General features: G+C 38.2%; 1 protein-coding gene across 1 annotated transcript in view; it reads right to left on the bottom strand.

The window, feature by feature from the left end:
- SmydA-2 (SET and MYND domain containing, arthropod-specific, member 2) overlaps positions 1–16,526 on the bottom strand; it is a 41,248-nt gene extending 24,722 nt beyond the window's left edge. The window contains exon 1 of the mRNA XM_065218882.1: positions 16,285–16,526. Coding sequence (XP_065074954.1) covers positions 16,285–16,446 — 162 coding nt within the window. The 5' untranslated portion in view covers positions 16,447–16,526. The remainder of the gene's footprint in view (positions 1–16,284) is intronic.
- Positions 16,527–26,005: the final 9,479 nt, after the last annotated feature.

Genomic DNA, 26,005 nt, shown 5'->3' with positions numbered 1-26,005 from the left:
GTCTTCCAAATTTATTTAACTTTCCGTACATATCGTAAGACTTGATAAAGAGCAATACATTGTTGAGATATTGTTAAAAATCTACCACTGCTTCTTGACCCCAAACTTAGCCTAACGCATTGAAACGCCATTGAATTAAATTGGATTTACTTCGGCTTATCGGATGAAGATAAAAATCGATTCGGCGCTCTGCCTCTTTTATTTTTGAGAATAATTAGTGCAAACTTTCATATCACACATTCTTATTGACTTCGTTCGGTAGATTTTGAACAGAAGTATCGTACCAAACGCATTATTGACTTATTTGTAACGACTTTTGGCCCAGTTTTGTCAGTGTGACAACCGTAACGCAACAAAAACGCAGGATGATGCGGTACTACTCTACTACCAGAATGTCGGTGGCATAAACACATCTGTAGCATAGTACAAACTGGCTTGTTCGGATGCTTGCTACGACATTTACGCCTTTTCGGAAACATGTTTAAACAGCAACACGCTCTCTTGACAAATATTTGGTTTGGACTTTACTGTCTACTACTGACCGTTCTCGAGAAATGAGCCCCAAAAATTCTGGTGGTGGAGTTCTACTTGCTGTTCGATCAGTCTTTCAATCTAGGCAGCTCCATCCACCTAGTTGTACTGGTGTCGAACAACTGTGGGTGTCCATATCTCTACAATCCTGGCGTCGGTAGCATTGGTGCTCAGAACGGAAAACAAGATCGACGGAAAACAAATCAAGGAAAAAAAAATCGAAAGTGGTTTTCGTCTGTGTGCTGTATCTGCCCCCGGACCGCCTTGGAGATTCCGAGTTGGTTGATCAACACTTAAACTCTTTCTTTTGGATCATATTCAAGTGAGAATGATCGATTGCTTGATTTATGTTTTCTTAGCCGTGAGGATGCTTCTAGTTGCTCGATTTATGAGCCGCCTGTAAAGGGTGTCCACGATGAAATTGCCACACACAAAATTGATTCGCAAAATTCGAGTTTTCATCCGATTGCCATCAAATTTTCAGGGATTGAGAAATAACTATTAAACTTCATTTTACCATTTTACTCGTATTTTATTTACAGTCCATACGCAAATGCCCGCACCTTGGCCTTAACCCCAGCCATAAGATTCTGCACAACCTGTGAATCAACCGTTTTTTGCATGTAAACCCATACTTTCTTCAGTTCCTCGACTGTCTTCACTACCTTAGGTCGTTTAAGAAGGTGCTGCTTCATAATCGCCCAGTACTTCTCGATGGGGCGGAGCTCCGGAGTGTTGGGAGGGTTGAACATTTTCGGCACGAAATTGACCTTATTGTCCGCATACCACTTCAGCACGTCCTTGGAGTAGTGGCATGAGGCCAAATCCGCCCAGAAGATTGTTGGGACGTTGTGGGCCTTCAGGAGAGGAAGCAGCCGCTTTTGGAGGCACTCTTTTATGTACACCTGTCCGTCCATCGTGTCCTGGGTCACGAAAGGTGCACTCCGCTTCCCGCACGTGCAGATGGCTTGCCAAACCAGGAATTTCTTCGCAAATTTGGACATCTTCTGAGTGCGGACATGCTCCGGAACGCTGAACTTATCCTTGGCCGTGAAAAACAGGTTGCCGGGGATCTGTTTGAAGTCGGCCTTCACATATGTTTCGTCGTCCATGATGCAGCATTCAACTTTCGTCAGCATGTTGAGGTACAACTTCCTGGCACGGGTTTTGGCGGACTTGTTCTGCTTCTCGTCGCGATTAGGGGCCTTTTGTACCTTGAACGTTCGAAGCCCAGCCTTAGTTTTGGCCTTCTGGACAAAACTTTGGCTTAGGTGCAGCTTCTTAGCCACATCCCTAACGGAGGCGTTCGGATTTCGGTTGAAGGCCCCAACTACGCGGTTGTGATTTTTGGTGTTGTACGGAATACTTTTTCCTTCACTTCTGGGCTTCCGATCGGTGGTCAACCGTTCCTCGAACAGCTTAATCACTCGCGACACCGTGGAATTCGCGATTCCCAACGTTTTAGCGATGGAACGATGCGAGAGATCCTTGTTCTCGTGATGAATGCGCAAGATTTTATCACGCACGAGCTGTTCTTTCGACTCCATTTCCGCGAGTTTTGATCACAGGACTTTAAAACTTGCAGGATGTAAATAATGCACTATGAACTAAATCCACCCAAATTTTCATTAAATTCTACCCAACGGTTAAAAAGTTAGAGCAATTTCATAGTGTGGCAATTTCATCGTGGACACCCTTTACCACTAGTTAAGCCTTGTAGGCATCATCCACCTCTGCAGATATCATTGAAATTGAACCAGGCATTTTCTTTTCGTAACACTATGGATAGCATTTCATATGACTACTGGAAGGATGACTTCGATGGAATGACTGCCTTTTTCGAGAGCATAAACTGAGATGAAGAACTGCGTGATCATGACGTAAATATTTCCTCGACTTTTTTAACGAACACTGTTGTTTATGCAATCGATCAGTTCGTACCGATGAAAACTCCAGTCATACCAACTCACCATGGTCAAAGCCTCGTTTGAAATGTCTTAAATCATCTATGAAAACGTTTTGCAAACTGCAAACTGACGTGTCGAGAAAGAAAAACATTCGCATTAACAAGCATTACAAGCAACTTTACCTAGAACACCAGCGTCAACTCCAAAATAAGCTCAAATCTAATCCTAAAAGCTTCTGGAATCACATGAAAGATCAACGAAAGGAATCGGGTCTGCCCTCCACGATGTTCAACAGGGATCGAGAAATGTCTAATGTGGATGGTATCGCAGATCTATTCAGGTCACATTTCTGCAGTGTTTTCGTCAACGAGGAGCTCTCTGACGAACACGTTTATAATGCAGCAAGTGAGGTTCCCATACGTTCAGTTGTTGAATCTTATCCACCTTTATCGAGAAATGACGTCCAAAGAGCAGGCCTTCGCTTAATAAATTCTTCCAGTATTGGCCCTGATGGAATTCCGTCTGTGGTGATTAAAAACTGTATAGGGGTCTTGAGCGCACCACTAGCATTCATATTCAACCTCTCGTTGAATTCTGGAATCTTCCCTGATGTCTGGAAGAATTCCTTCGTTTTTCCTGTCTTCAAGAAAGGCGATAAACAGTCAGTAATCAACTATGCAGGCTTTGTGCGCAGTTTCAATACTTTTTGAGCTGATAGTTTTGGATTATTTTAAACACATTTGCTCCAGTTAAGTTGCCTACGAAAAACATGGATGTATGCAGAAGAGATTCACTGCATCAAATCTCGTGCAAAACACATCTTTTATAATTCGCGAGCTTGAAAAAGGCGAACAAGTTGATGCTATCCACGCGGATCTCTCTGCTGCGTTTGATAAAATGAACCACAAGATTGCTGTTGCCAAATAAGAGCGATTAGGCTTCCATCATGGTCTCCTTCTTAATTGGCTTCGTTCTTACCACACCGGTCGTCAAATGTCAGTGAAAATAGGTGACCGTATTTCTCAGTTGTTTCCGGTTTCTACTGGTGTACCCAAAGTAGTCATATTAAACCGTTTGTATTTCTGCTGTATTTGAATGACATTCACTATTCAATCAGGTGTCCGAAGCAATCTTATGCAGAAAATCATTTGTAGTAAAGGATCGTAGTGATTCAGCTTTCCTTCAACAACAGCTGGACGTTTTTGCTACTTGGTGTCACAAGAATAGGATGGTATTGAATGCTTCCAAATGTTCCATCATCACTTTCTGCAGAAAAAAATCACCCACGCACAGCCTTCATGGTCAGATACTGAATCGGAGTACTTAGGAGTCATGTTAGACTGTCAACTAATCTTCAAGGTGCATGTTTCATATGTTACTAGCACTAGCGTGCACAGGAATCTTGTTAAGGAGGGGCAATTTTTTTTTCTATGGTGCATTTAAGTGCTTTCCACCTCCCACCATGTTTAATCTAGCTAATTTTATTTATTTTTTGCTCCGGTGGTGGTTCATCTTCTTCAATGCAACCTACTTTCAGACAGCCAATGGTAATTGGCAATTTAATCCCATCGACGATGTTGATGACGATCGGTTCGTCAAATGGTTGCGATAGTAGGGCTTTAACTGAAATGACACATTTGCTGCAATGTTGTAGCCTTGGCGGTTGAATTCAGCTGAAGTCACGTCAGATGGTTGTGATAGCACCGACAAACCGACATAAATGACCAATAAGAATCGCATTCTACTTTCGCATGCACACTGCGTTAACAAGTACAAGGTTCAAACAGTGCGCATAGCAGTGAACAAACAATATATTGCTCTTGATCAATCCAATCTTGATCAGTGATGTTTAGTACTTGGCACTGATGAAGTCCGCAAGTAGTAGACGAAATACGCACATCTGTCAAAAGATAAACAATTATAACGGAATTAAATGGAAATAAACCAACACACTCAAAGCTCTTCATAAAAGTATATTGCTGTTTTTGTCCTTGCACTTGGCTTGTATTCCAGCAGTGCTGCCAGCCATCAACCCTGTAACTAAGCACCGCCAGTTAGGGTGACAGAAAATGATGCCGAATATTCAATATGTTTTAGAGATGATATAAGGACAAATTAATTAATTAATTTATCTTTATTAGGGAGGCTTTCAGCCTTGGGCTGGTTCGCCTCCACTCAATAAGGACAAACCCGAATTTATTGCAACGCACATAAACAGCTGTAACTTTTTAACCACGGTAACAAATGACTTGAAATTTTCAGAGAAGATTTTTAGACGATTTTTTAGTGAGACGACAATCGACGAAGGTTCTATGGCAAACTAATACCCACTTTTCAATTAAAAGGAATCCAAAAGCTGTCTTTAAACTTTGTACTGTTGCGAAAAAGTCCATCATCAGAATTCCTTGAGGTTCTTTTCGAAGTTTTTAGAACTCTATGAACTCTTTTGGAATTCTTCTCAGAAGAGCTCTGGAATTACTTTTAGAACTCTTCTTGACTTTTACTCACAACACCTTGGAATTGAAATTCCCATAGAGTTTCAGAAACTATTCCCGGAATGAGCTAAAAATTATCGGTACACCTTTGCCATTTTCTTCCAAATATCTTTGGAATTTCACTCAAAATTTAATTTTCTCGGTTTTGTTTTCGGAATAACCTTGGAACTATCTGCAGGATTCACTAGAAATTATCCGCTGAATTTTCTTGGAACACTTCCCAGAAATCCTTTGGAACTGTCATCGGAATTCAATATCCTTGAGGTTCTTCTCAGATTTTTTTTTTTTTGAACTTTCCTAATAGCTCTTTTGAAATTCTTCTCAGAAGTCCACTGGAATTATATTTAGAACTCCTCATGATTTTTTCTTAGAACACCTTATAACTGAAAATCCTTCAGAAATTCTTACCCGTTGCTAGAAATTATCCTCGAAATTCGCTTGAAATTTTGCTTAAAATCCCATTGAAATTTCACTCAAAATTTGATTTTCTCTGAATTCTTCTCGAAATTATCTTGAAACAATCTGCAGGATTCACTAGAAATCATCCTGAGAATTTTATTTGAATTCTCCCCAAAAATATTTTGAAACTGTCCTAGGAATGCAATATTCTTGAGGTTCTTTTCGGAATATTTAAGAACTTTTTTTTTCTCAGAATACCTTGGAACTGAAATTCCCCTAAAGTTTCAGAAGAATTTCCTCTGTATTCTCAAGAAATTTTTCCCAAACTGAGCTTGAAATTATCCTCAGAATTTCCTTGAAATTTTCCCTAACATCTCTTTGGAATTTAATTCAAAATTTGATTCTCTCGGTATTATTTTTGAAATAATCTTAGAACTATCTGCAGGATTCACTAGAAATTATTCGCTGAATTTTCATGGAATCATGCCCAGAAATCTTTTCTTTTGGAACTGTCCTCAGAATTCAATACCCTTGAGGTTCTTCTCGGAAGTCAAGTTTAAGTTGTCCGTCCATTCACCAAAACGTTGTAGTTTTTCTACCAGAAATGTTCAATAAAGATTGCCCCTCCATTCACCAGAACTGTGCAATTTTTACATCAGGAATTTTCATTTCAGCTGACCCTCCATGCAGCAGATTGTTGTAAATCTTACACCAGAAATTTTCAATACAAACTTGCCTCCAGAAAATTTTACACTAGAAAATTTCAATTGACCAGAACGATGCAAATTGCTACTCCTTGTTTGCTGGGCTACTACAAACAGAGAGTAGCAATTACAAATTTGTGTGTTTAGTGGAAGCTGACATTTGTGCCTTTGAAGTTTCACGCTAAGGCTTCCTTAGAGTATCACCTTAATGTTCAAGAAAAATTGCTTAGCCAATCTTCTGATTGGTGAAGATTTTATTTTAATAAACCTTGCTTCTACATTCACCACAGTGTTGCGAACTTTCCACCAGAAATTTTCAGTTAAATTTGCACCTCCAAATTTTTAGCGTGATTCTATTTTTCATTATCCCACTATATCCCACCTTGATGATATACCTACACCAAAAATATTCAACAGAAAGCTTTTTCTTCGATTTACCACCACGAAGGTGAATTTTGTCTATCTTAAATTTACCCTCTTATTTAAGCCCTCCATGAAACATCTTGAAACAAAATTTAAACCATAAATGTTTTGTATGCACCACTGTGGTGCAATTTTTTTAAAGCAATTGATGCAATAAAATGTTTTCAGTGCCCTTATATTATGAAATGAAGTTATTTTACCTTCAAATCTAGTTATCAAGAAATCAAGCTATTTTATATCATACTTTTGTAAATGTGGAAATGAAAATCTTATATATAAAAGGAGGGGCAATTGCCCCACCTTGCCCCACCTTGTGCACGCCAGTGGTTGCCAGTAAAGCATCTTCTCAGCTTGGTTTTATTTTCGCTTTGCTGAAGATTCCAGAGACATTTCGTGCTTGAAAACCCATATTGTGGCGTATTTGACAATATTTTCCAGGTTTTCTGAAACCGGATGCCAGCATCTTGGATTTCAAAATGGCGTCAGACATAGATTTCTAGTTCCTAAACGTCACCCTGATTCCAAAAATACCCATATTGTATTGGGTATTGACAGTATTTTCCAGTTTTTCATGAACCGAATACCGCCATCTTGGATTTCAAAATGGCGTCAAACATCGATTTCCCGTCCCTACACGTCACTTCGATATCAAAAATACCCATATTGTGGGGTATTTGACCATCCCAAGTAGCATTTCTTGTTTTATTGCACTCTATTAGTGGTTATTGCTATCAATTTCATAAAACCGCCAATAAAATTAATAGCTCCAGCACAACCTTTTGATAACCGCTATAAGATCGTCATACAGCTTAGTGGACCACTCTTGAAAAGGTTTATAAAGCATGTTTGAGAATCACAATAAAGCTGTCTTAAAACCTTTTGTCAGGAAGCCTCATACTCTACAAAAGGTTCTCATAGCCTCTATAAGAGTAATATTCCCAAGTAACACAAATTCATAGAATTATGTTGAGTAAACTGCTTGACAACCAAAATCAGTCATACAAAGGTTATATAAACTTTTATAGAACATGTGTGTCGCTTGGGTTGTATCCAAGCAGTTTTATTACGCTTTGGTGAAAATCAGTTATAAAGCCAATTTAATTTGTATTGGCTTCAAAGCAACCGCCATAAATTAGCTTGTTGTTGTTCTGTTCTGCTGAAACTTTTTTTTCCAAATGGAAATCTTTAGCGGTAAAAATAGGTTTGAGTGTTGGCGTCAAGATCACCATGCAATCAATTTTGTTTCATGGCGACATTAGTGAAAATCTTAAAGAAAATATATTACTTTTTAGAAGTTCCAAAACATATGCGCTTGAAATGTTATCGTGTATATTGAGATAATATGAGCGTTAAATAAATGCGCCTCCAAAATAATTCAAGTTAACAAAAAAGATTGTTTCAGAAATCAAATGAATTTGATGGAATCACCTTAATTTTACAGAAAATAGATCTCAATACATAAATTCATACCGATGCACACTGGAAATCATTTCGGATCTTTTATTTAGCCATTATTTTATTGAAATTTCTTGGATTTTATTCCAAGGCTAATAGCATTTTCATAATGACAATATGGCGACAGAGGACAGCAGGCAAGAAAAACACCAACCGCAATTTCTTAAAATGTCTAATGCTTACATTGCACACTGGGTCAGTAATGCAACCTAGCGGAGCAAAATTAATAACTACGAAACGAAGCATTTCCGCGACTTGGTGTCTTCGGCAAAATTTCTCGTCATAATAAGGACCATCTATTGACATAAACAAATAGTTCAAAACTCTTCCGCAAAGATGGTGCCACAATCTAACTTCTTTCTCTGACGTTTTGGAGACTTGATGTCTTCGGCAAAGTTGTTTATCTTGACAAAATGAACAGCTCTTTCAAAGACGTTAAATATCCACTGTATACTGGTTACATGTTATATGGAGTTAAAGAAAAAAAATGTCGAAAATATGGTTTTTTTTCTGTTTCGGTTTTTTTGCTTACAGCTTTATGATATTATATTTTTCTCTTATGCAAATACATTAAATAAATAGCTTTTGTCAAGAAACATACTGGATTATGCTTCAAATTTCAAAGACATTGTTGAAAAAACGAGAAAAAAAAACACAATTTTGACATTTTCAGCAACAATTAAGCAATACTCGATAAACAAAATATCAAAATTTGAGAGAGGTATATTTTGGTGTTTTTTTTTTTAGATTTCTTCATTTTAGTGGAATATGATTTTTTTTCTATAACTTTTTTTAATGCATTGAATTTGTGTTTCGAAGACTTCACGACTTTGTCAAAGTTGGTTATCTTGATAAAATAAACAACTTTTCTTAATACGTTAAAACTTAACAGCCTACTGTTTTCGAGTTATGTGAAATTACAGAAAAAATGTGAAAATAAGTGTTTTAATTTTAAATATATTGTTTAAATGAATATACCTCGAAAACAGTAGGCTGTAAAGTTTTAACGTCTTAAGAAGAGTTGTTTATTTTATTAAGATAAACAATTTTGCCAAAGTCGTCAAGTCTTCAAAACGCAATTTCAATGCATTGAAAAAGTTATAGAACAAAACACCAAAATATACCTCTCTCAAATTTTGATATTTTGTTTATCGAGTATTGCTTAATTTTTGCTGAAAATGTCAGGTTGCGATTTTTTGCGCTTTATGAGATATTAATGTTCAAAAATTGTGTTTTTTTTTCTCGTTTTTTCAACAATATCTTTAAAATTTGAAGCTTAATCCAGTATGTTTCTTGACAAAAGCTATTTATTTAATGTATTTGCATAAGAGAAAAATACAACATAATAAAGCTGTAAGCAAAAAAACCGAAACAGAAAAAAACCATATTTTCGACATTTTTTTCTTTAACTCCATATAACTTGGAACCAGTAGACAGTGGAAATTTTACGTCTTTGAAAGAGCTGTTAATTTTGTCAAGATAAACAACTTTGCCGAAGACATCAAGTTTCCAAAACGTCAGAGAAAGAAGTTAGATTGTGACACCATCTTTGCGGAAGAGTTTTGAACTATTTGTTTATGTCAATAGATGGTCCTTATTATGACGAGAAATTTTGCCCAAGACACCAAGTCACGGAAATGCTTCGTTTCGGAGTTATTAATTTTGCTCCGCTAGGTTGCATTCCTGGCCCAGTGTGCATGGGATGAAAGCAGAACAGAAAAGCATAATGCATGATTTTATTACGAGAACTATTTTCTTTTTACAAGAGCAATTCAAGCTGAACTTTGCATTAGGTCCTAAGTAACATTGATCGATTCTCTTCGTCGACTTTCTCTTTCGGTAATAACTTATTCACAGAACCGTTTCTTGATGTGTTTGTCGTATTGGATGCTAGATAAAAGCTTCTTTTATCGATTTATGTGCTGAAAATACCTGGGAATGTCTTTACATCACCGTGGGGATGCAAAGAGAAAGTTGACGAAGCGAATCTGTCAATATTACTTAGTACCTAATGCAATGTTCAGCTTGAATTCATTTTTTTATTTGAGGGCAAATGTATATTCCTATTCTACGGGTGCAACCGATGAATTTTACAAACATTTAGAAAAGTTTTGAATGGTACATTAACCTTTATGAAAAGTTATGCGTGATTTCAACCTTTTTGCCCTAGGACTGTCACCATTCCATGTATTTCGACCAAGATTCGACCGTGTCACCCCATGTATATGCGAGCGAGAACGGAAGAATCATGGAGATTGCTGACGTTTTTCTTACGCACACTACGTCGCGTATACGTATACACGAAATGTTTTCATGCTCATGCTAACAATTTTGTTGATTTTCTTTGCACTCCGCTTGGAAGCCCCGGAAAGTTTTGATTCTTTTCTATGTTGTAAAAATAAACCACCTATTTACATTTCTGACAAGTTGCAACTGAATGCTTATAATTGTTTTAAAATAACTGTTTCATGGCCAACTAGTTTTATTGCGCTTACTTATAAAGCAACGAAAGGATTTATTTTTTGGTTTTATAAGGGCATTTCATATTACTTTTTTGTATACTTCAAAGCAATCATAAAACCTTTCATAAGTGAAAATAGCATAAGCATCAGTTGGTTTTTTAATTAGCTTTATAGGAGTTTTGTAGATAGTTATAAGAATGTTTCATGACTTGCATTGTATATGACCGTGATAAAGCTGTAGGTAATGGTTGCAGCTGCAATAAAACCTTTATAAATTTTGAATATAGCCAAGCAGCTCTAGATTTGTTACTTGGGCAAAATTTCCAATTTTTCATGAATTGGATGCCGCCATCTTGGATTTCAAAATGGCGTCAGACATAGATTTCCGGTTCCTACACATCACTTCGTTTCCAAAGATACCCATATTGTGGGGTATTTCACTGTTTTTCCCAGATCCCCATAATCGCAAAAAAAAAACTCGTTATTTGGGACGTAAATTGAATACTGCGTAAAAAAAGAATTCGTAAAAGGAGAGTTCAGTGTATATATGTATCTGTAGGATTTCATGTGGATACGCAAAGAAGAGGTTTTCCGCCCACTTGAGAAAGGGCAAGGTTGGTCTTTCTGAAGTGGGCTTTTCCCTCTCAAATAAATAAATAAATAAATAAATAAAAAAGTGAAAAAATACCTGAAACCCAATGCGGTGCCGACGAGAAAAATTTCTCGACTTACCCGTTTGCTAAGACTTTGCTTGAAATCCGTGACGGGACTTTACAATCCAGCTTCTCACTTTTCTTAATGTTTTTGATGAATGCCCGTCGAAAATTAGTACATGGTGTTTGACGGAGTTGACCAATAATGCCAGAATTGCAAAATTATTTTTCTATTTTTATTTGAATTTGATTCAGAGTTTTTACCGCACTTCAGCACCTGGAACATCATTTTTGCTTAACACAATAAAAACAACCATAAACAAACAATTTTCCAACTTTCCTTCTGCAAATACATATAACCTATTAACAACGCCATTGACATCAACATTGATTCCGGCACCACTGCCAGTCAGATTGATGTGATCCCTCTGTCCTTTTTTTTTTCTTATATCTTTATTAAGGAGACTTTGAGCCCTGGGCTGGTTCGTCTCCCCCTGTGTCCTTTTTATTCCACGATTGCTACTGTCAAATCGACCAATCAGCAACTGGCTCGGATTTGACAGCAAATTGGCTCAAAATCGTTACCCGTCCCAGTTTGAAATCAGCTTATCTTCCATGTCATATGCTAGATCACAGCTATACACTGAACGAAAACATCTGCCACACTTTGAATGATTATTGTATTGCTCGAGCCCTTTAACAATATTGTATGTATATTATATTGTATTGTATATTATATTGTATGTATATTATATATATTGTATATTTATGCTTTTGAATTTCGGATGACCGTCTTATGGTTGAATTCGTCATCAACTGATGAGCATCCATATGACGTTCATCCAAATAAAGGATGATATTTATTCTAAAATTGTCTGTAAAATATACAGCTCTACAGATGATATTACAGTCTGTAATAGACAACAATTCAGGATAGGATGACTTGCAAATTTCCATATTGAATTGCCATGAACAGCAATTTATCATGGATACAAAAATAAAGTGATGGTAAAGGAATGTTCCTCCACCACAAAATAGACAATCTTCTGTTTCCACACTTTACCAATGTTCGTACCACCTCTGATAGCGATGACTACGTTTTCACCTCGTTTGTCAGCCCAGATCAGCAAATGACGTTGAATAGAATTATTTACATCCTCGTTTTGGATGATTTGCGTTATGCAATACCATATGCATTTCAATTTGGGATGACAATCATTCTATCGAGAGCATAAGGTTTTTCAATTGAGGACCGTTCGCTTCTGGTATCAATGTTCATCCTGTATTGGAGAGGATCATCATGTGATTACAAAACAACCGTCATCCGGTAGCAGCTATCATTCGAAAAAGTTATTCCGATGTTTCGATTTGAATGGTCTGAGGTTTCATTCTAACAGAGAATGATGTTTTGGGACAGTGTAGCAAATATGATGCAGTATCAAGTATGTTTTGCGGACATCCCTTCAAGAAGCAGGCAGCATTAAATTGCATAGCTTTCCTAAAGTTTCGGATCCCAGATACCGCAAGTGGATAAGAGATTTGAAAACGTTGATTGTAATGGCGAACGTTATAGCACAGACAATCATACATAACACTCACAATCACATTCTTCGCAATTGAGGTTTTAGTTGGGAATTTGTTCACAGTGGTCTGAAGCGTTAAGCAAGCCACCGCATTTGAATGTATTGGGGATGCCAGCTCTTCTTCATATCAATTTAGTAGATTAGTGCAGCAACAAAAATAAGTAGGTCCTGTTCACGATGGGAATTCCGCAGCAATCACATATCAGCCTCAACTGCCGACAACAAATAGCGCATCCAAATCAATTAGTTCCCCCTCTGCCGAATCGGGGATGTCTTTGAAAGTCGGGTAGTCATAATGATTTGTTACTGTTATTTATGTCGAGGAATAAAAATATTTATGGCGTAAGGCGACGTGATTAATTTGAAAATACTGATTTTTATCTGAAAATATTTAATTGCACGATTGAAAAGACCACACGTAATTTCAAAAATTTGATTTAACTAAAAAAACATATATTTTTATTTCAACACTGTCAGACTTTCCATTGGACAGTAGAACAATTGGTTTTGAAAGTTTCAACTTTTAAAAGTAATTGCTGGAAAACTTTCGTTTTGACAGTTCATTGACTTTCGTTTTGAAAGGTAGCTGCTTTCTACCAAAAAGATCCAAGGCAAAAATGTAATTATACCAATGACTTTTAGTCTCAGGATTACGTCTTTCGGCAAAAAATTGGAGGCGCAACATAAAAAAAAAAACATTATTCGACCGCGTTACGAAAAGTGGTCAGGTTTGACCACTTATAACTCTATCAATAGCGGATGGATTTTAATTTTAAACAAGCCAATCGATTGAAAATTTTTCTTCAAAACTACACAAATATCGAACTGTTGGAATGGTGATCAAAATTATCACAGATTGCCTGCAAAAAGCGCTTCCCTTAACACAGATTTCAAAATCGAATTCCTTAAGCCGCACCGCTACTGATCGGATTCAGTAGCTGTATGTCGGCCAGCCTCATCTGTGTTGAACACCCTAATAGCTCAGCATTACACGGTCAAACGACAAAACGATCCTTTTCAGGACAACCATAATTTTTTTTAAAGGTAATTTCTGAACATTTTTCAACCGTCATCAATCGGATGTCAGTTTCCTTATGTTTAAATATAATATACCATGTATCTTTAAGGCAACATTGGGGGTACAATTTCAAAAACCAAAGTCGGTCGCGGCATGAAAGTGGTCGGATTCTGATCCAGAGATGATCGATTTTAATTCTTAATAAGCCAATCGATAGGAAATTTTTCTACAAATCTGTTAAAATTAAAACTATTTATTTTCAAGAGTACATTGTTGAAAATTACACGAATGTGCAACTGTTCCTGTGAGACTTAAAATTATCATCGATTGCCTGTTAAGGGGGTATTCCCGATCTTTTTTTTCAAAAAATCAATTTTTTTTTTCACGTTTTTTTGTACTTAAGACTATATACTTTCATCCCCCCAAGCCGTTTTCCGATCAGCGAATTCGGTGTCCAGACATAGCTGACTAATGGTAAGAACCCCCAAATGGTTTTAACTAAAGTCAAAACTTTAAACGCGTTTTTCTCGAAACCACATTTTTTTTATCGGGCGAAGATTTTTCTCAGAAACTATAAGAGATATTGACTTGAATCTTTGCGCATTTTGTTCCTTATTAAATTCTTTGGAGCTTCTCCCACTTTCAGCCAAAAATATTAACATTTAACATTGTTTGAAGCACCTTAAAGCTGCAAAAAAGCGGGCTAAAAATCGCCTGTTTTTTCATATGGCCGCCATTTTGTTAATTTGCTAGATTTTTTGCTGCCAACGGGAGAAGCTCCAGAGAATCTTATGCAGATTATTATTTCATCACGAAATCTGTTTCAGATGAAGCCGTTCCAGAGAAAAGTCTTCGCCCGTCCAGGCGTTTGCGGCGAACAGGGGTCTGTTTGCCGCCATTTTGTGACGTCAATAATGTCTTTTTTTATGTCGAAAAAAATTTATTTGTAAACTTTAATGTTAAATAAACAAGAATCCCAAAGAGTTAGGCGCATTACTATTCATTTTCCTTGAAAAAAAATAATTGAAAAACAGGCCGAAAAAAGGCAAAAGATTGGGAATACCCCCTTAAAAGCGCTTTTCCTAACACCGATTTTTAAATCGAATTCCATCCGGTCTCACTGAACGGTGTTTATTTAATCCCCGCGTGTGGTGAGTGGTGGTGTCCGGTCATCATCAGTACACATTTTTCTCCAGTACACAACGAAAGACTTCCCACAAGCAGCTAGCTATCAAGGCTGCTCTCAAGAGCCCTCGATTCACCGAAAAAGGAGGAAGAAGTCGCACCGCTACCGATCGGATTCAGTAACTCGTCGTGAGTCGCTGTGGGCGCCATCCAAGTGCGTCACCCTCTTTCCAAACAACAAACAACCCACCAGCCTCATCCGTGTTGAACACCCTAATAGCTCAGCATTACTCAACCATCACGACAAAACGGTGTTCTTCAGGACCACCAGCTTACCGTAGTCTACGTCATTGTCATTGTCTTGTTCACAACCCCACCAAATTTTTCACAACCTTTTTCGCTAGCAAAATTTCATGATTTATCTGTGTACTAGGCTTAACTAGGCATAATATAGCCAATTTAAAATAATTGATTTTTCGGTTCGTCAATCGTTTAATCGATTATTCGTAAAAAAAATCGACACCACTAGATGGATGGGAACCGTCATTTTGACATCCACCGTCAATGTCAAATATAAGGGCCGTTTTAAAATCATAAAACAATTTGAAAGGAACCGGGGATAATCACAAATGACGTCCCTTCAGTAACTGAAAAAAACAGGAGTGCTGACCGGTTGAATACCGTGCCTTTACTGACTGACTAGGCTATTTGAGAACCCTGATTAATGGAATTAATTTTGTTTGAAAGTTTCTTAAAATACAATTCTTCAATTCGCCCTTTTGACATATCGCTTGCCTTGCTACGGTACTGTAGCTGCACCATGGTCTCGATATTATTTCATTGTTCAGGATTTACAACTTATTACAGAAAATCGTAACCCTTCTTCGGCCTTATTAGTGACCAAGCGTGCCCATTAGACTAATGCAAACGGTTCCAAATAGGGTTCTAATAAGCCTCCAAAAATTTGAACTCATTTAGTAAGAAACTGACTTGGCACAAACCATGTGAAGTTTACATGGAAATTACTATGGAAAACCCGAAGCATTTCTTCATATCTATCTTATAATTCACCATATCACTTTGCTTTAAAAAAATCTCGAAGTCAATTTTCACAGCTACAACTTTATTGAAGATCACTTTTTGATAAAATGTAGGAAACAAAAGTTATTAATGATTCAAACCACCGATGTTTTTTTGATTATGCTCAGTCAACTGTTCAGCAGATAACATTGGTGTTTCTGGTGCGTAGAATAGAGCACAAAAATAATGGCTACTATGTCACCCTGCACAACCCAGTGTTTCCCACAAAACAGCTGCTTGGCCATGGCACAAGATTATCAGTCTCTTAAACAATTAACAACTATCTAACTAACTGTATTCAGAAAAATTGTGGCTGAGAAAATTCTAGTCTAGAGTTCATTACCCATTGATGTAATTGAAAGAAATCAATTTCAGTTAACCACATAATTGATCGGTGTCCAATCAGAGTAAAATCCAATCAAATTAATCACATCACATCTACCACGAACCTTACAGCATCGGCACTGTCCCCGATGGCCTGCCTTCCAGTGGTGCCGTTGATGATCTCGCCCGCAGTAGCTGACTTGTTGACAACCGGCACATCGCTGCCCAGCTGGAATGCCACACACGGCGCACTGACCACCACCGTTGCAGTCGTTGTCGGCTGTCATTAGGGCCCAATTATACTAGGTATACAGTTCTCTGGAAAATCCTCCCCTGTTTGTCGTTCGTAATTTGAGAATTTTGGACCACTGACCGAGAGAGCAAAACCTAAAGCACTGACTGCGATGCTAAGCGCGCACTAAGTAGACTGTCTAGCATGTGATATGCTGTGACTGCTTGCCTGCCCGTTTGGGGCTCAACGAACGCATGAACGGACGTGAAGATGGACACGCTCGGACGAATCACCTGTCAGGCCAATCCTACGGGAATGGGGATCATGACACATGCTTACTCTTACATTATTTCGAATTTCGCTAGCTCCGCTTTTGGCGAAAATGTCAACGAAAGCGTCACGGACGGGAGCGTGCCGAGGGGAAATGCTCAATGTTTTGCTTACAAGCAGCTGCCAAGTCGAAGAAAAAAAACGAAAATCATGTGAGGGCACCCCTCGTCACGCGGTTATTGATTATGTTTTGGATCAGAATTTCCAAAAATAGACCGAAACGGAAAAGATCAAAATTGCGATTTGCGATGCCAGCTGCGTGTGTATTAAAAAAATAAAAAAACCGCTTTCATTCGACGAAAGAGCAAAGTTGAATTATTTGTTTTCCCTTGAGCCACCCACAATCGGTGCCTAAATACCTACTTCCAAAGCGATGAATTTTAGTACCGGTTGGAAACCACCACCTGGCTTGATCCGTTATTAAATTTGCAAACAAGAACGACTCTCGGTCTAGAACTGACACCGAGGGTACGCGCAAAACAGGAATTGGCAAGAATTTTAATATGATTCCTAATTAAAATTCAGTGCAAATTGTTATTTGCTTTCATTACTGTACCCACACCGGCGGCAGTTGGACTGCGGTGGATAGATGAAGCCGGGGCGGTGCGATCCATCCATTCCACCTTTACCCGAGTGAGAGTTTCCTCAATCTTCCACTTCACACACAAATTCAGATGAAAAGTATGTTCCTAGTACAGGCTTGATTTAACAAGCGCTATTTTTAATATATTTAACATTTTCTCGCAAGTTGACGTTTGACGTTTCGGCGGCGGACGGATATGCGGCGGAGTAGGTCAAGCCAAAAATGGTCGTCATCAGCCAGTAGAATACAGTCAGCAGCCCGTGTGTGAGAGAGAGATAGAGTGAGGTTGGCATAGAAACTGACGAGATACTTTGCAAAAAGTGACCGAAAATATTATGCTATCACCTAGGTACCCATGCATGGTTGGGGGAGGTGTTCTATTCGAGTTGGGAAGTAAAGTAGTCATATGTATGAGTAATGTCACGGATACACTTGTATGACAAACTAGTAAGTAGTAGAATTTCGTTTAATTTTCCATTGATTATGATTTTACATATTTCGTTCACTTCAATTGATCAATTCCGATGCTCAAGTTTTGAACCCACCACAGAATGCTTTTGGCGTTACTGTATATGGACGATCAAATGTAAAATACTGTGGTAGCCACAGCACAGTTCTGTCAAAACCTCAGCATTTTTATTGATCCATTGATATTGGTCGAAGCGCTTCTTGTGTTTTTGAAACATTCATATCACGCGTTCTTATTGACTTCATTCGGTAGCTTTCGAACTAAGTATCGTACCAAACGTTGAATTGACTTGTTAATGCCGAAATCATCAAAATTGGCGATTAGACCGAAGTAGTTCTCTACAGTTGAAAACCTACCTAACTACGAATTACTTAACCTACTTAGCAAGATTGCGTGTGATCTGCTGATTTGATCTCAGACAGGCGTCTCTGAACCTTTCGAGGCTGAGCGTACTCCGCTCCTCTAGTGTCTGAAGATCAGCCAGGCCGTGGATCTTAGAATTTCGAGTATGCGGGGGGCTGTTGAGGATCATCCCAAGGATCTTGTTCGGGATCCTGTGAAGTTTAAGGTGATGGCACTTAGCACTGCGCTTTGATCAGAGAGCGTCATCATTGTGCCAGGTTTTTCGTGGCACATTTCGAGTATGAGAGGGTGATTGTAGTTTGCTCAAAAGTGCCTGAGTAAAGTGCAGTTTGGGAATAACTTCACTTAGCAACCGATGAACCATTCTGATGGCCCACATTAGCTTGCAGGTGCCGTGGGTTGGCAGGGTCCAATATGGGACAACATGATGTTTTTAAAGTACTATCAGCTAAAACTGTATTTTTGAGCTTTATCTCTATACACTGAAGTCTTTTTTTACACGGTTTTTTTACACGGTTTTTTTTTACGACGATTTTCGAAATAACGCGGTTTTTTTATTACACGGTTTTTTGAAATAACGCGGTTTTTTTTACACGGTTTTTTTTTAAATAACGCGGTTAAAGAGCCAAAACATTCTAAGTGTTTTCTGAGGAATGGACTTAGCCAAAAAAAAAACAAACTTGGAAGTGTACTTCGAGTGGATTCACCGGTTTTTTTATTACACGGTATATACATATTTTCGGAACGGGAACGACGCGTAGAGGCCGGAAATCGATGATTCATGCCATTTTGGAATTCAAGATGGCGGCTTCCGGTTTTGTGATAAACTGTCAAATAGTCAACAATATGGATATTTTCGGAACCGAGATCACATTCAGAGGCCGGAAATCGATGATTCACGCCATTTTGGAATTCAAGATGGCGGCTTCCGGTTTTGTGAAAAACTGTCAAATAGCCAACGATATGGATATTTTCGGAACGGGAACGACGTGTAGAGGCCAAAAATCGATGATTCACGCAATTTTGGAATCTAAAATGGTGGCTTCAGGTTTGTGAATGTTTCAAAAAAATGTTATGCAACAAATTTTATTTAACTTTTTTTTCGATAATCTGTAATTAATCTTCTTATATTTACAAGAACTTCATAAATTCAATGTTGAACAACATGTGATACCAGTGACTTGGTTGTGGAATGCATGTAGAACTAGAGGTTATACAGGTAGAAGTGGTAATGGCCTGCCGAGATTTGTTCAGCCGGCTCGGTAGAAAAAAACTAAGTGTGTGGATAGTACTTAACATAACAGGAACTGGGGTTGAAGTTGTCGCTGACCGAATAGTCAAAGTCATGAAACACAGCGAACAAAGAATCCTTGTCACTGAAATCGATGTTTAGCCAATAAGACATTATGGATACGTAGAAATAACAACCTTTGAAATGTTCCGAAAACTACGTAGAAGTGGAACATTTATTTATGTTTGAGGAGTTTCGTAAAAGTTAAGGGAACATTATTTTATTTCATTATTGATCGAGAACCTCTTTATAATTTCAAGGCACTTTATGTATTAAATTTTTGCTTTGAGTGTGGGATTTGTAATTTCAGAATAATTTGTATAATTTTCATACTTACCTTACTACTTACCAATCAGGCTAAGGTCTTGTTGTCCTCTGCTGTCCGAAGAAGTCGTCTCCACTCTACTCGATCCATGGCCACAGTTCACCAGCCTCGTAGTCTGCGAAGGGTCCGCCGGTCGCCTTCTACTTGGTCGATCCACCTTGCCCGCTGCGCGCCTCTTCTTCTTGTTCCTGTTGGGTCGCTTTCTAGAACCAATTTCACTGGGTCGTCGTGCGGAATTCTTACGACGTGCCCAGCTCACCGTAGTCGCCCAATTTTTGCAATGTGGATGATGGATGGTTCTCCCAGCAGCTGGTGCAATTCGTGGTTCATTCGCCTCCTCCACGTTCCGTCATCCATCTGCACTCCACCGTAGATGGTACGCAACACCTTCCGTTCAAAAACACCAAGGGCGCGTTGGTCCTCCACGAGCATAGTCCAGGTATCGTGGCCCTAGAGGACCACCGGTCTAATCAGCGTCTTGTAGACAGTCAACTTCGTGCGGCGGCGAATTTTATTCGACCGGAGCGTCCTCCGGAGTCCAAAGTAGGCACGATTCCCTGCCATAATGTGTTTTTTTATTTCTCTGCTGGTATCATTTTCGGCGGTCACCAGTGAGCCCAAATACACGAACTCATCGACCACCTCGATTTCGTCACCGTCAATCTGAACTCGGGGTGGGAAGCTAACATTGTCTTCCCTAGAACCTCTTCATTTAATGTATTTTGTCTTTGATGCGTTGATGGCAAGTCCAATCCGTCTAGCTTCAGCCTTCAGTCTGATGTACGTTTCCGCCATCATCTGAAAGTTCCGTGCCATAATGTCAATGTCATCGGCGAAACCAAGGAGCTGGATGGACTTCCTGAATATCGTGCCACTCGTGTCTATCCCAGCTCTTCTGATCACACCTTCTAACGCGATGTTGAACAGCAGACACGAAAGTCCATCACCCTGCCGTAACCCCCTTCGAGATTCAAAGGGACTCGAGAGTGTCCCCGATACTCGAACAACGCACATCACTCGATCCATCGTCGCCTTGACCAATCGCGTCAGTTTATCCGGAAGTCCGTACTCGTGCATAATCTGCCATAGCTGATCTCTAATTTTTACGGTGTGGATTCTTGGATCCGACCCCAAAGAGCTAGGACAACCTGGTAATGTATGATATTTTTTTATGTTCTTCTTTGAAGTTCTTGTCGATGTTTCCAGGTAGGTGGACTTCAACAATATGCCGCTTCAAATTCTTAAAACGATTATAGAGAGCACCGGACATTTGCGGCATTGCTAGTTTTGATCTTATGTATTTCCCTGAAGTGAGGTATCAATTCTTCCACGTATGCAGTAACTATTACTCCGATAAAAAAAAACCAATACCTCTCAATTTTCTTTTCTCGACTTCCCTGGGCATAGAGTATCATTGTGCTTGCCACACAATATACAAATTCATGCATTGGTATTGGCATCGGAAGCTCTCAATTAATAACTGTGGAAGTGCATTTAGAACACTAAGTTGATAGCACGCAATAAGCTAATATGCGCTAAGCAATTAGTTTAAAATGCGAATAAGAAGAATAAGAAGAAGACCTCTCAATTTTCGATACGTTCCCACATCAACTTTGGCTGCAATTTGCTCCATTTTTCCAAGTTTTCTTCAAAATTTTAAATCCCAGTTTTAGACACCGGAAAGATGAACTTCGTGTTTATAACATTTTCACAAATGCCATTTTTATTTTTGTTTTGAGTCAATTAACAACCTGAAAACGCATAATTGAGATCCATACTAATTTATTTTTTGTTAATTTGCTGTTACTCAATTTTAAACAATCTAATACCCCGGACAGACTACGACTTATATCATGTAATATAGGCTGTCTTGCAATAAGCACTCATACATGGGATATCCATTGAAAACTAGATATATGAGTGCTCATTGCAAGACAGCCTATATTACATGATATAAGCCATAGTCTGTACGGGGTATAAACCACTCATTCGTTGACGTTTCAAATGAAGATATAAAAATGAGTAACTCCAACTCAGTTGTGAGTACCCTCGTTTTGAAATTTGAAACTATTTTTACTTTATCCGATTTCAGCCCCAAACGCTGTTTTGATTTTTGGACAAAACCAGGTGATATTTCTATTTTACGGGCCACTAGAGAGATTCGGGTTTCCTCTCAACCGTCAAACGGTCCGAAAACTGATTTGAGCACACCGTGAACGTGTTTTTCATTCTTCGCCATCTTGAACACTAAACATGGAATGTAAACAAAAGTCATAGTCTTTTTAATCAATTACTCCCAGCTGTATCTCAGCGAAATGTTTTACTCCTACGTGCAATATTTCAAAAGTTACAGTGAGTTGCGGGTGTCCGGATTAATGAAGATACAGACCTTAGTAAACGAAATACGTATCTTTTTTAACTACCTACACACTTAAAAAAAAATTGATGTAAACTTAGATGCTCTGAGACTGACATATACGAGCGTCAATTTTGACATAAAATTGAGTCATAATAGACGCGAAATTCAGTTCAATCAAACATACTTTCGAACTTTTTAGTCTCGGAGCACTTAATTGTACATGACATGTTTGTTTAAGTCTCATCCTTTATGTTGAAACTGTTTTGGTCCCGGGAGATGCTCTGCCGTCCCAGACGGGGAACAGCCAACGCCCCTAGCTGCTGGTCTAATGCCACGGCAGCTGTCTGTGGTGGGCACAAAGACATCTTTTCCTCCCGGGTCTCAGGGCGTTGCACAGTGGCCGGAAGTCGGACAAAACCTCAAAAATTTACGTCATTATTTTATTTTTCTTATATTTTTCTCTCATTTCAGATACTTCGACTAAGAAAATCCCAAAATTTCAAGTCATTTGGTCAAAAATTGAGTCTTGGGGATTTTTTCAAAGTTGAGGTTTGTGTGATAGTTTTTCAATTTTTATTCTCTTTATTTTATGAGCTTTCTTCATGAGCTCGTTGTAAAACATTGGAAAATTTGGATAATCTGACAATACTGTAGGTGTTTTTGGGCATAAATAACCAAAACATTTCAAGGTTTGTTTGAAATCCATTCGCAAAATTATAGTGTTTTTCCAGCGTGCAAAAATATTGATTTATATGCAATTTTGGAGAAATACTATTATTATTAAGGAGAGCCAGTACTTTTACAGGAAACATCAAAAAACGATGCCATATCCCGGATCTGACGCGAAATTTTGTCTAGTTTTTGGGTATATAGGCCACTCTTTGCGCATTTTTGCGCAAAGGGCGATTTTTTTTATCAAGTCACTATGGAGACGCATGGTTGTGGAGGAAGCAAAATAGTTTGAAGATTGTATTTTATCTTAACATAAATAAAATTACCATCTTAATACTGACTATTTAGTGTAATCCTTATTCTGGTAGGTAAATGGCCGTCAATAAACCACGTGGTCTTAGGGGGAGGGGAGGTGGGAGGGGCAGAGAGGGAGGGGGTCATGACCACGGCCGTAACATATTTTAGAATTTTTCTACGGCCAAAAGACCACAAGGAGGTGAGTGTTACATATTAGGTAAAAAAAACAGTAAGGTGGAGAGGAGGAGAGTGATGACTAAGAATGATTTAGCCTTTATTTGTTAAGACATTTATTTTTGGAGAGGTTTCATTCCAGAAAAAAGTGATTTGAGAGTTTTGATAAACAGTTTGAGTAGCGTTTAAACAGTCAATTACGTAATTAATTTGGGACACCAAAAAATTATTAAAATTTAACTTTTATTTCTATAAACAAACATTTATTAAACAAACTAACATTTATTCATCGCAATCTTCAACTATCAACAAATCTTGCACCTCTTTAGGCAATTCATCTGCCTCTACCGTTTGCCCATGGCGATAACTTGAAACAATGGGATCGGATGCAACAAGCAATCCACAACATATATCTTTCATTGTTTGCTTGCGTGAACCTTTCCACGCGTGATGCTCTCTTAGCTGCCTAATTTCTTTATTCATTGCTTCCTGGGCTTCTTCGGACATACGACCAATGGGAAGCAATGCGTTATTTATTATTTGATACCCATGGACAAGCAACTTATGGAGCGTTGTAGGCATATTATACCATCCATATAAAGAAGCATAGCGTTTTGCTGTCTCTTTTGCATATTGGTGGAATTTTTCTGGGTCAACGGATTCTCCAGATGAAACGGATTGCAAAATCGTTCTCAATCGAATGATAAGATCAAGATCAATTCCAGTGATTTGAGATGAAATCTCAGCATTTTTTAAGAAACGTCTCGCGGTGTTGCCTGTAGATAATAAGAACGATACGATTAGAATATTAACAGGTAAAAGGTATTAATATTGAAGAATCCTAGCGTGCAAATCAAAGAAAGTCAGTCTTATAAAATGTCATCTTACCATCGTTGCTATTTCCAAATTTAGCACGAGGCTTATCGACGTGTAATCCAAGTTGCTGGAAGAAACTTTTTCGAATTCGAGCTTTAGCATTGTTGTACTCCTCCATATGTGCAGTTTTTATCCATTTTCGGAAGCTAAGTCGGTATGCTATATGTAACAGACACTCAAATGTTCTGATCGAGCAATGTAAGCTACACATACCGTACTCCAGATTATCCGAGATGATAGCTCTGTTGAACATTTCTTCAATGCAGGGCTGAAAAAATCACTGAAATTCATCAAAGTTCACTATGGATGAAAAATTCATTTCATAGTGAATGCTGGTGATTTTTTCATGATTTTTTCAAGTCTGCTTCAATGTTGTTAAAATTGGAACTCGTAGCATAGCAAAGGTAGCATCTCTGAGAAGATTTTGTATTGGTGATGGAGTTAACAGTCTTTCCATCAATCATAGTTAACATAAGATCAAATGTGATTAACACCTTGATGCCTGAAATTTCTAATTCGAATGGTTCTAAATTAGAAATTTCGTCATTCATGCGCTCAAATTCTTGTTTTGTTAACTCGACAGTTTCTTTTGAAAATTTCAATGAAACAGGGCGACAGTATTGCGTAGAGGACGATCGAGGGTTATCCCAAACTACTTTCCGGTCGGTAATTAATCTTAATGGTACCACCGATGTTAAAAAAAATGTGAGCGTCGGAGCAGCTAGGATCCATAAAATTTTGCTTGTATTCGTTAAAACCAGAACTTCCATCACAGCCCCATTTTAGTAAAAGGCTGAAATCGTTAAAACCTTCACGAACTAGATTTTAAAATTTATCTTTAACAAGTACAATCAACCGAGAGCAAGTGTGGTTCAGCAATGTTTGTAATTGAATGTTACATACAGTCTCCGTAATTTCAAAGTGCTCAAGTGATGGAAAGCACTCATTTTTCGAAGAAGATATTTTTTCATAAGATGGATAAAAAATTTTAACGGGTGCGCGAATGATATTGTACCTTTTTTTTCGAAATTTTTGCGTCGACATATATTGCCAAAGCATGCTCAATCGGAATGCTTGTCGTGCAGATGTCTTTCTTTAGTAACAAAGCCAATTCCGCATTTCCTTCTGCTTGCAAAGCCATTCCTGCAGCAAATTTCAGTTCTTGCGGAGTAAATGATTTACGCAACACTTCTGTTTTTCGCCGCTTGGTTCGATCACAAACGTCTTCAAAATCTTTTAAAGGACGACCACCTACATTCCGCATTGTTGAAGATGATGTTGCTTCACCAAAAACGACGAACTCTTCTAACCTAAGAAATTAAATAAAAGCAAAAAATAATCAACCGTAAAAAACATGAAACAATAACTACAAACCATTACTCATTGGTCTTCAAAAACTGATCCATTTTTCGATTCGCACTCTGCCATCTTCGTTGAAACTCCTTAAAAAGCTTGGAAACGATCTCATCATGACCTTCTACCGCACATCCAACATATAGCGACACATATTGGTCGACAGCTTTGCGTTTCTGCTCTACACGCACATCGCTACAGTTCAGAGCACCCTCCAATACGTCTTTTCTTTTTAAGTAAACTTCTATAAAATATAAACAAATATTACTTCTAATATAACTAGAAATTTCATTGTGTATTATCTATACCGTTTTTCACACATTTCCACTAAACCACACAAAGAGTGATTAACAATTTGAAATTATTTGCTGGAACTCTACTTTTTATCAATATGATCACCGATCACTGATGATTGTTTATCAGCAACTACGTTCAGTATTGCGAATGTGTATTGACATTTGTTTCACTTTCGACAAGTAAAATGAGATGAGGTATCATCATTCTTTTGTTCGCTGCAGCGCG

The sequence above is a fragment of the Ochlerotatus camptorhynchus genome, unplaced genomic scaffold (genome assembly GCF_037179485.1).
Source record: "Ochlerotatus camptorhynchus isolate MF236.1 unplaced genomic scaffold, CSIRO-AGI_Acam_v1.1 ptg000094l, whole genome shotgun sequence".
Taxonomy (NCBI): Eukaryota; Metazoa; Arthropoda; class Insecta; order Diptera; family Culicidae; genus Ochlerotatus; species Ochlerotatus camptorhynchus.
Note: the sequence above shows the minus strand (reverse complement) of the source record. Positions and strands in the feature narration are given on the sequence as shown.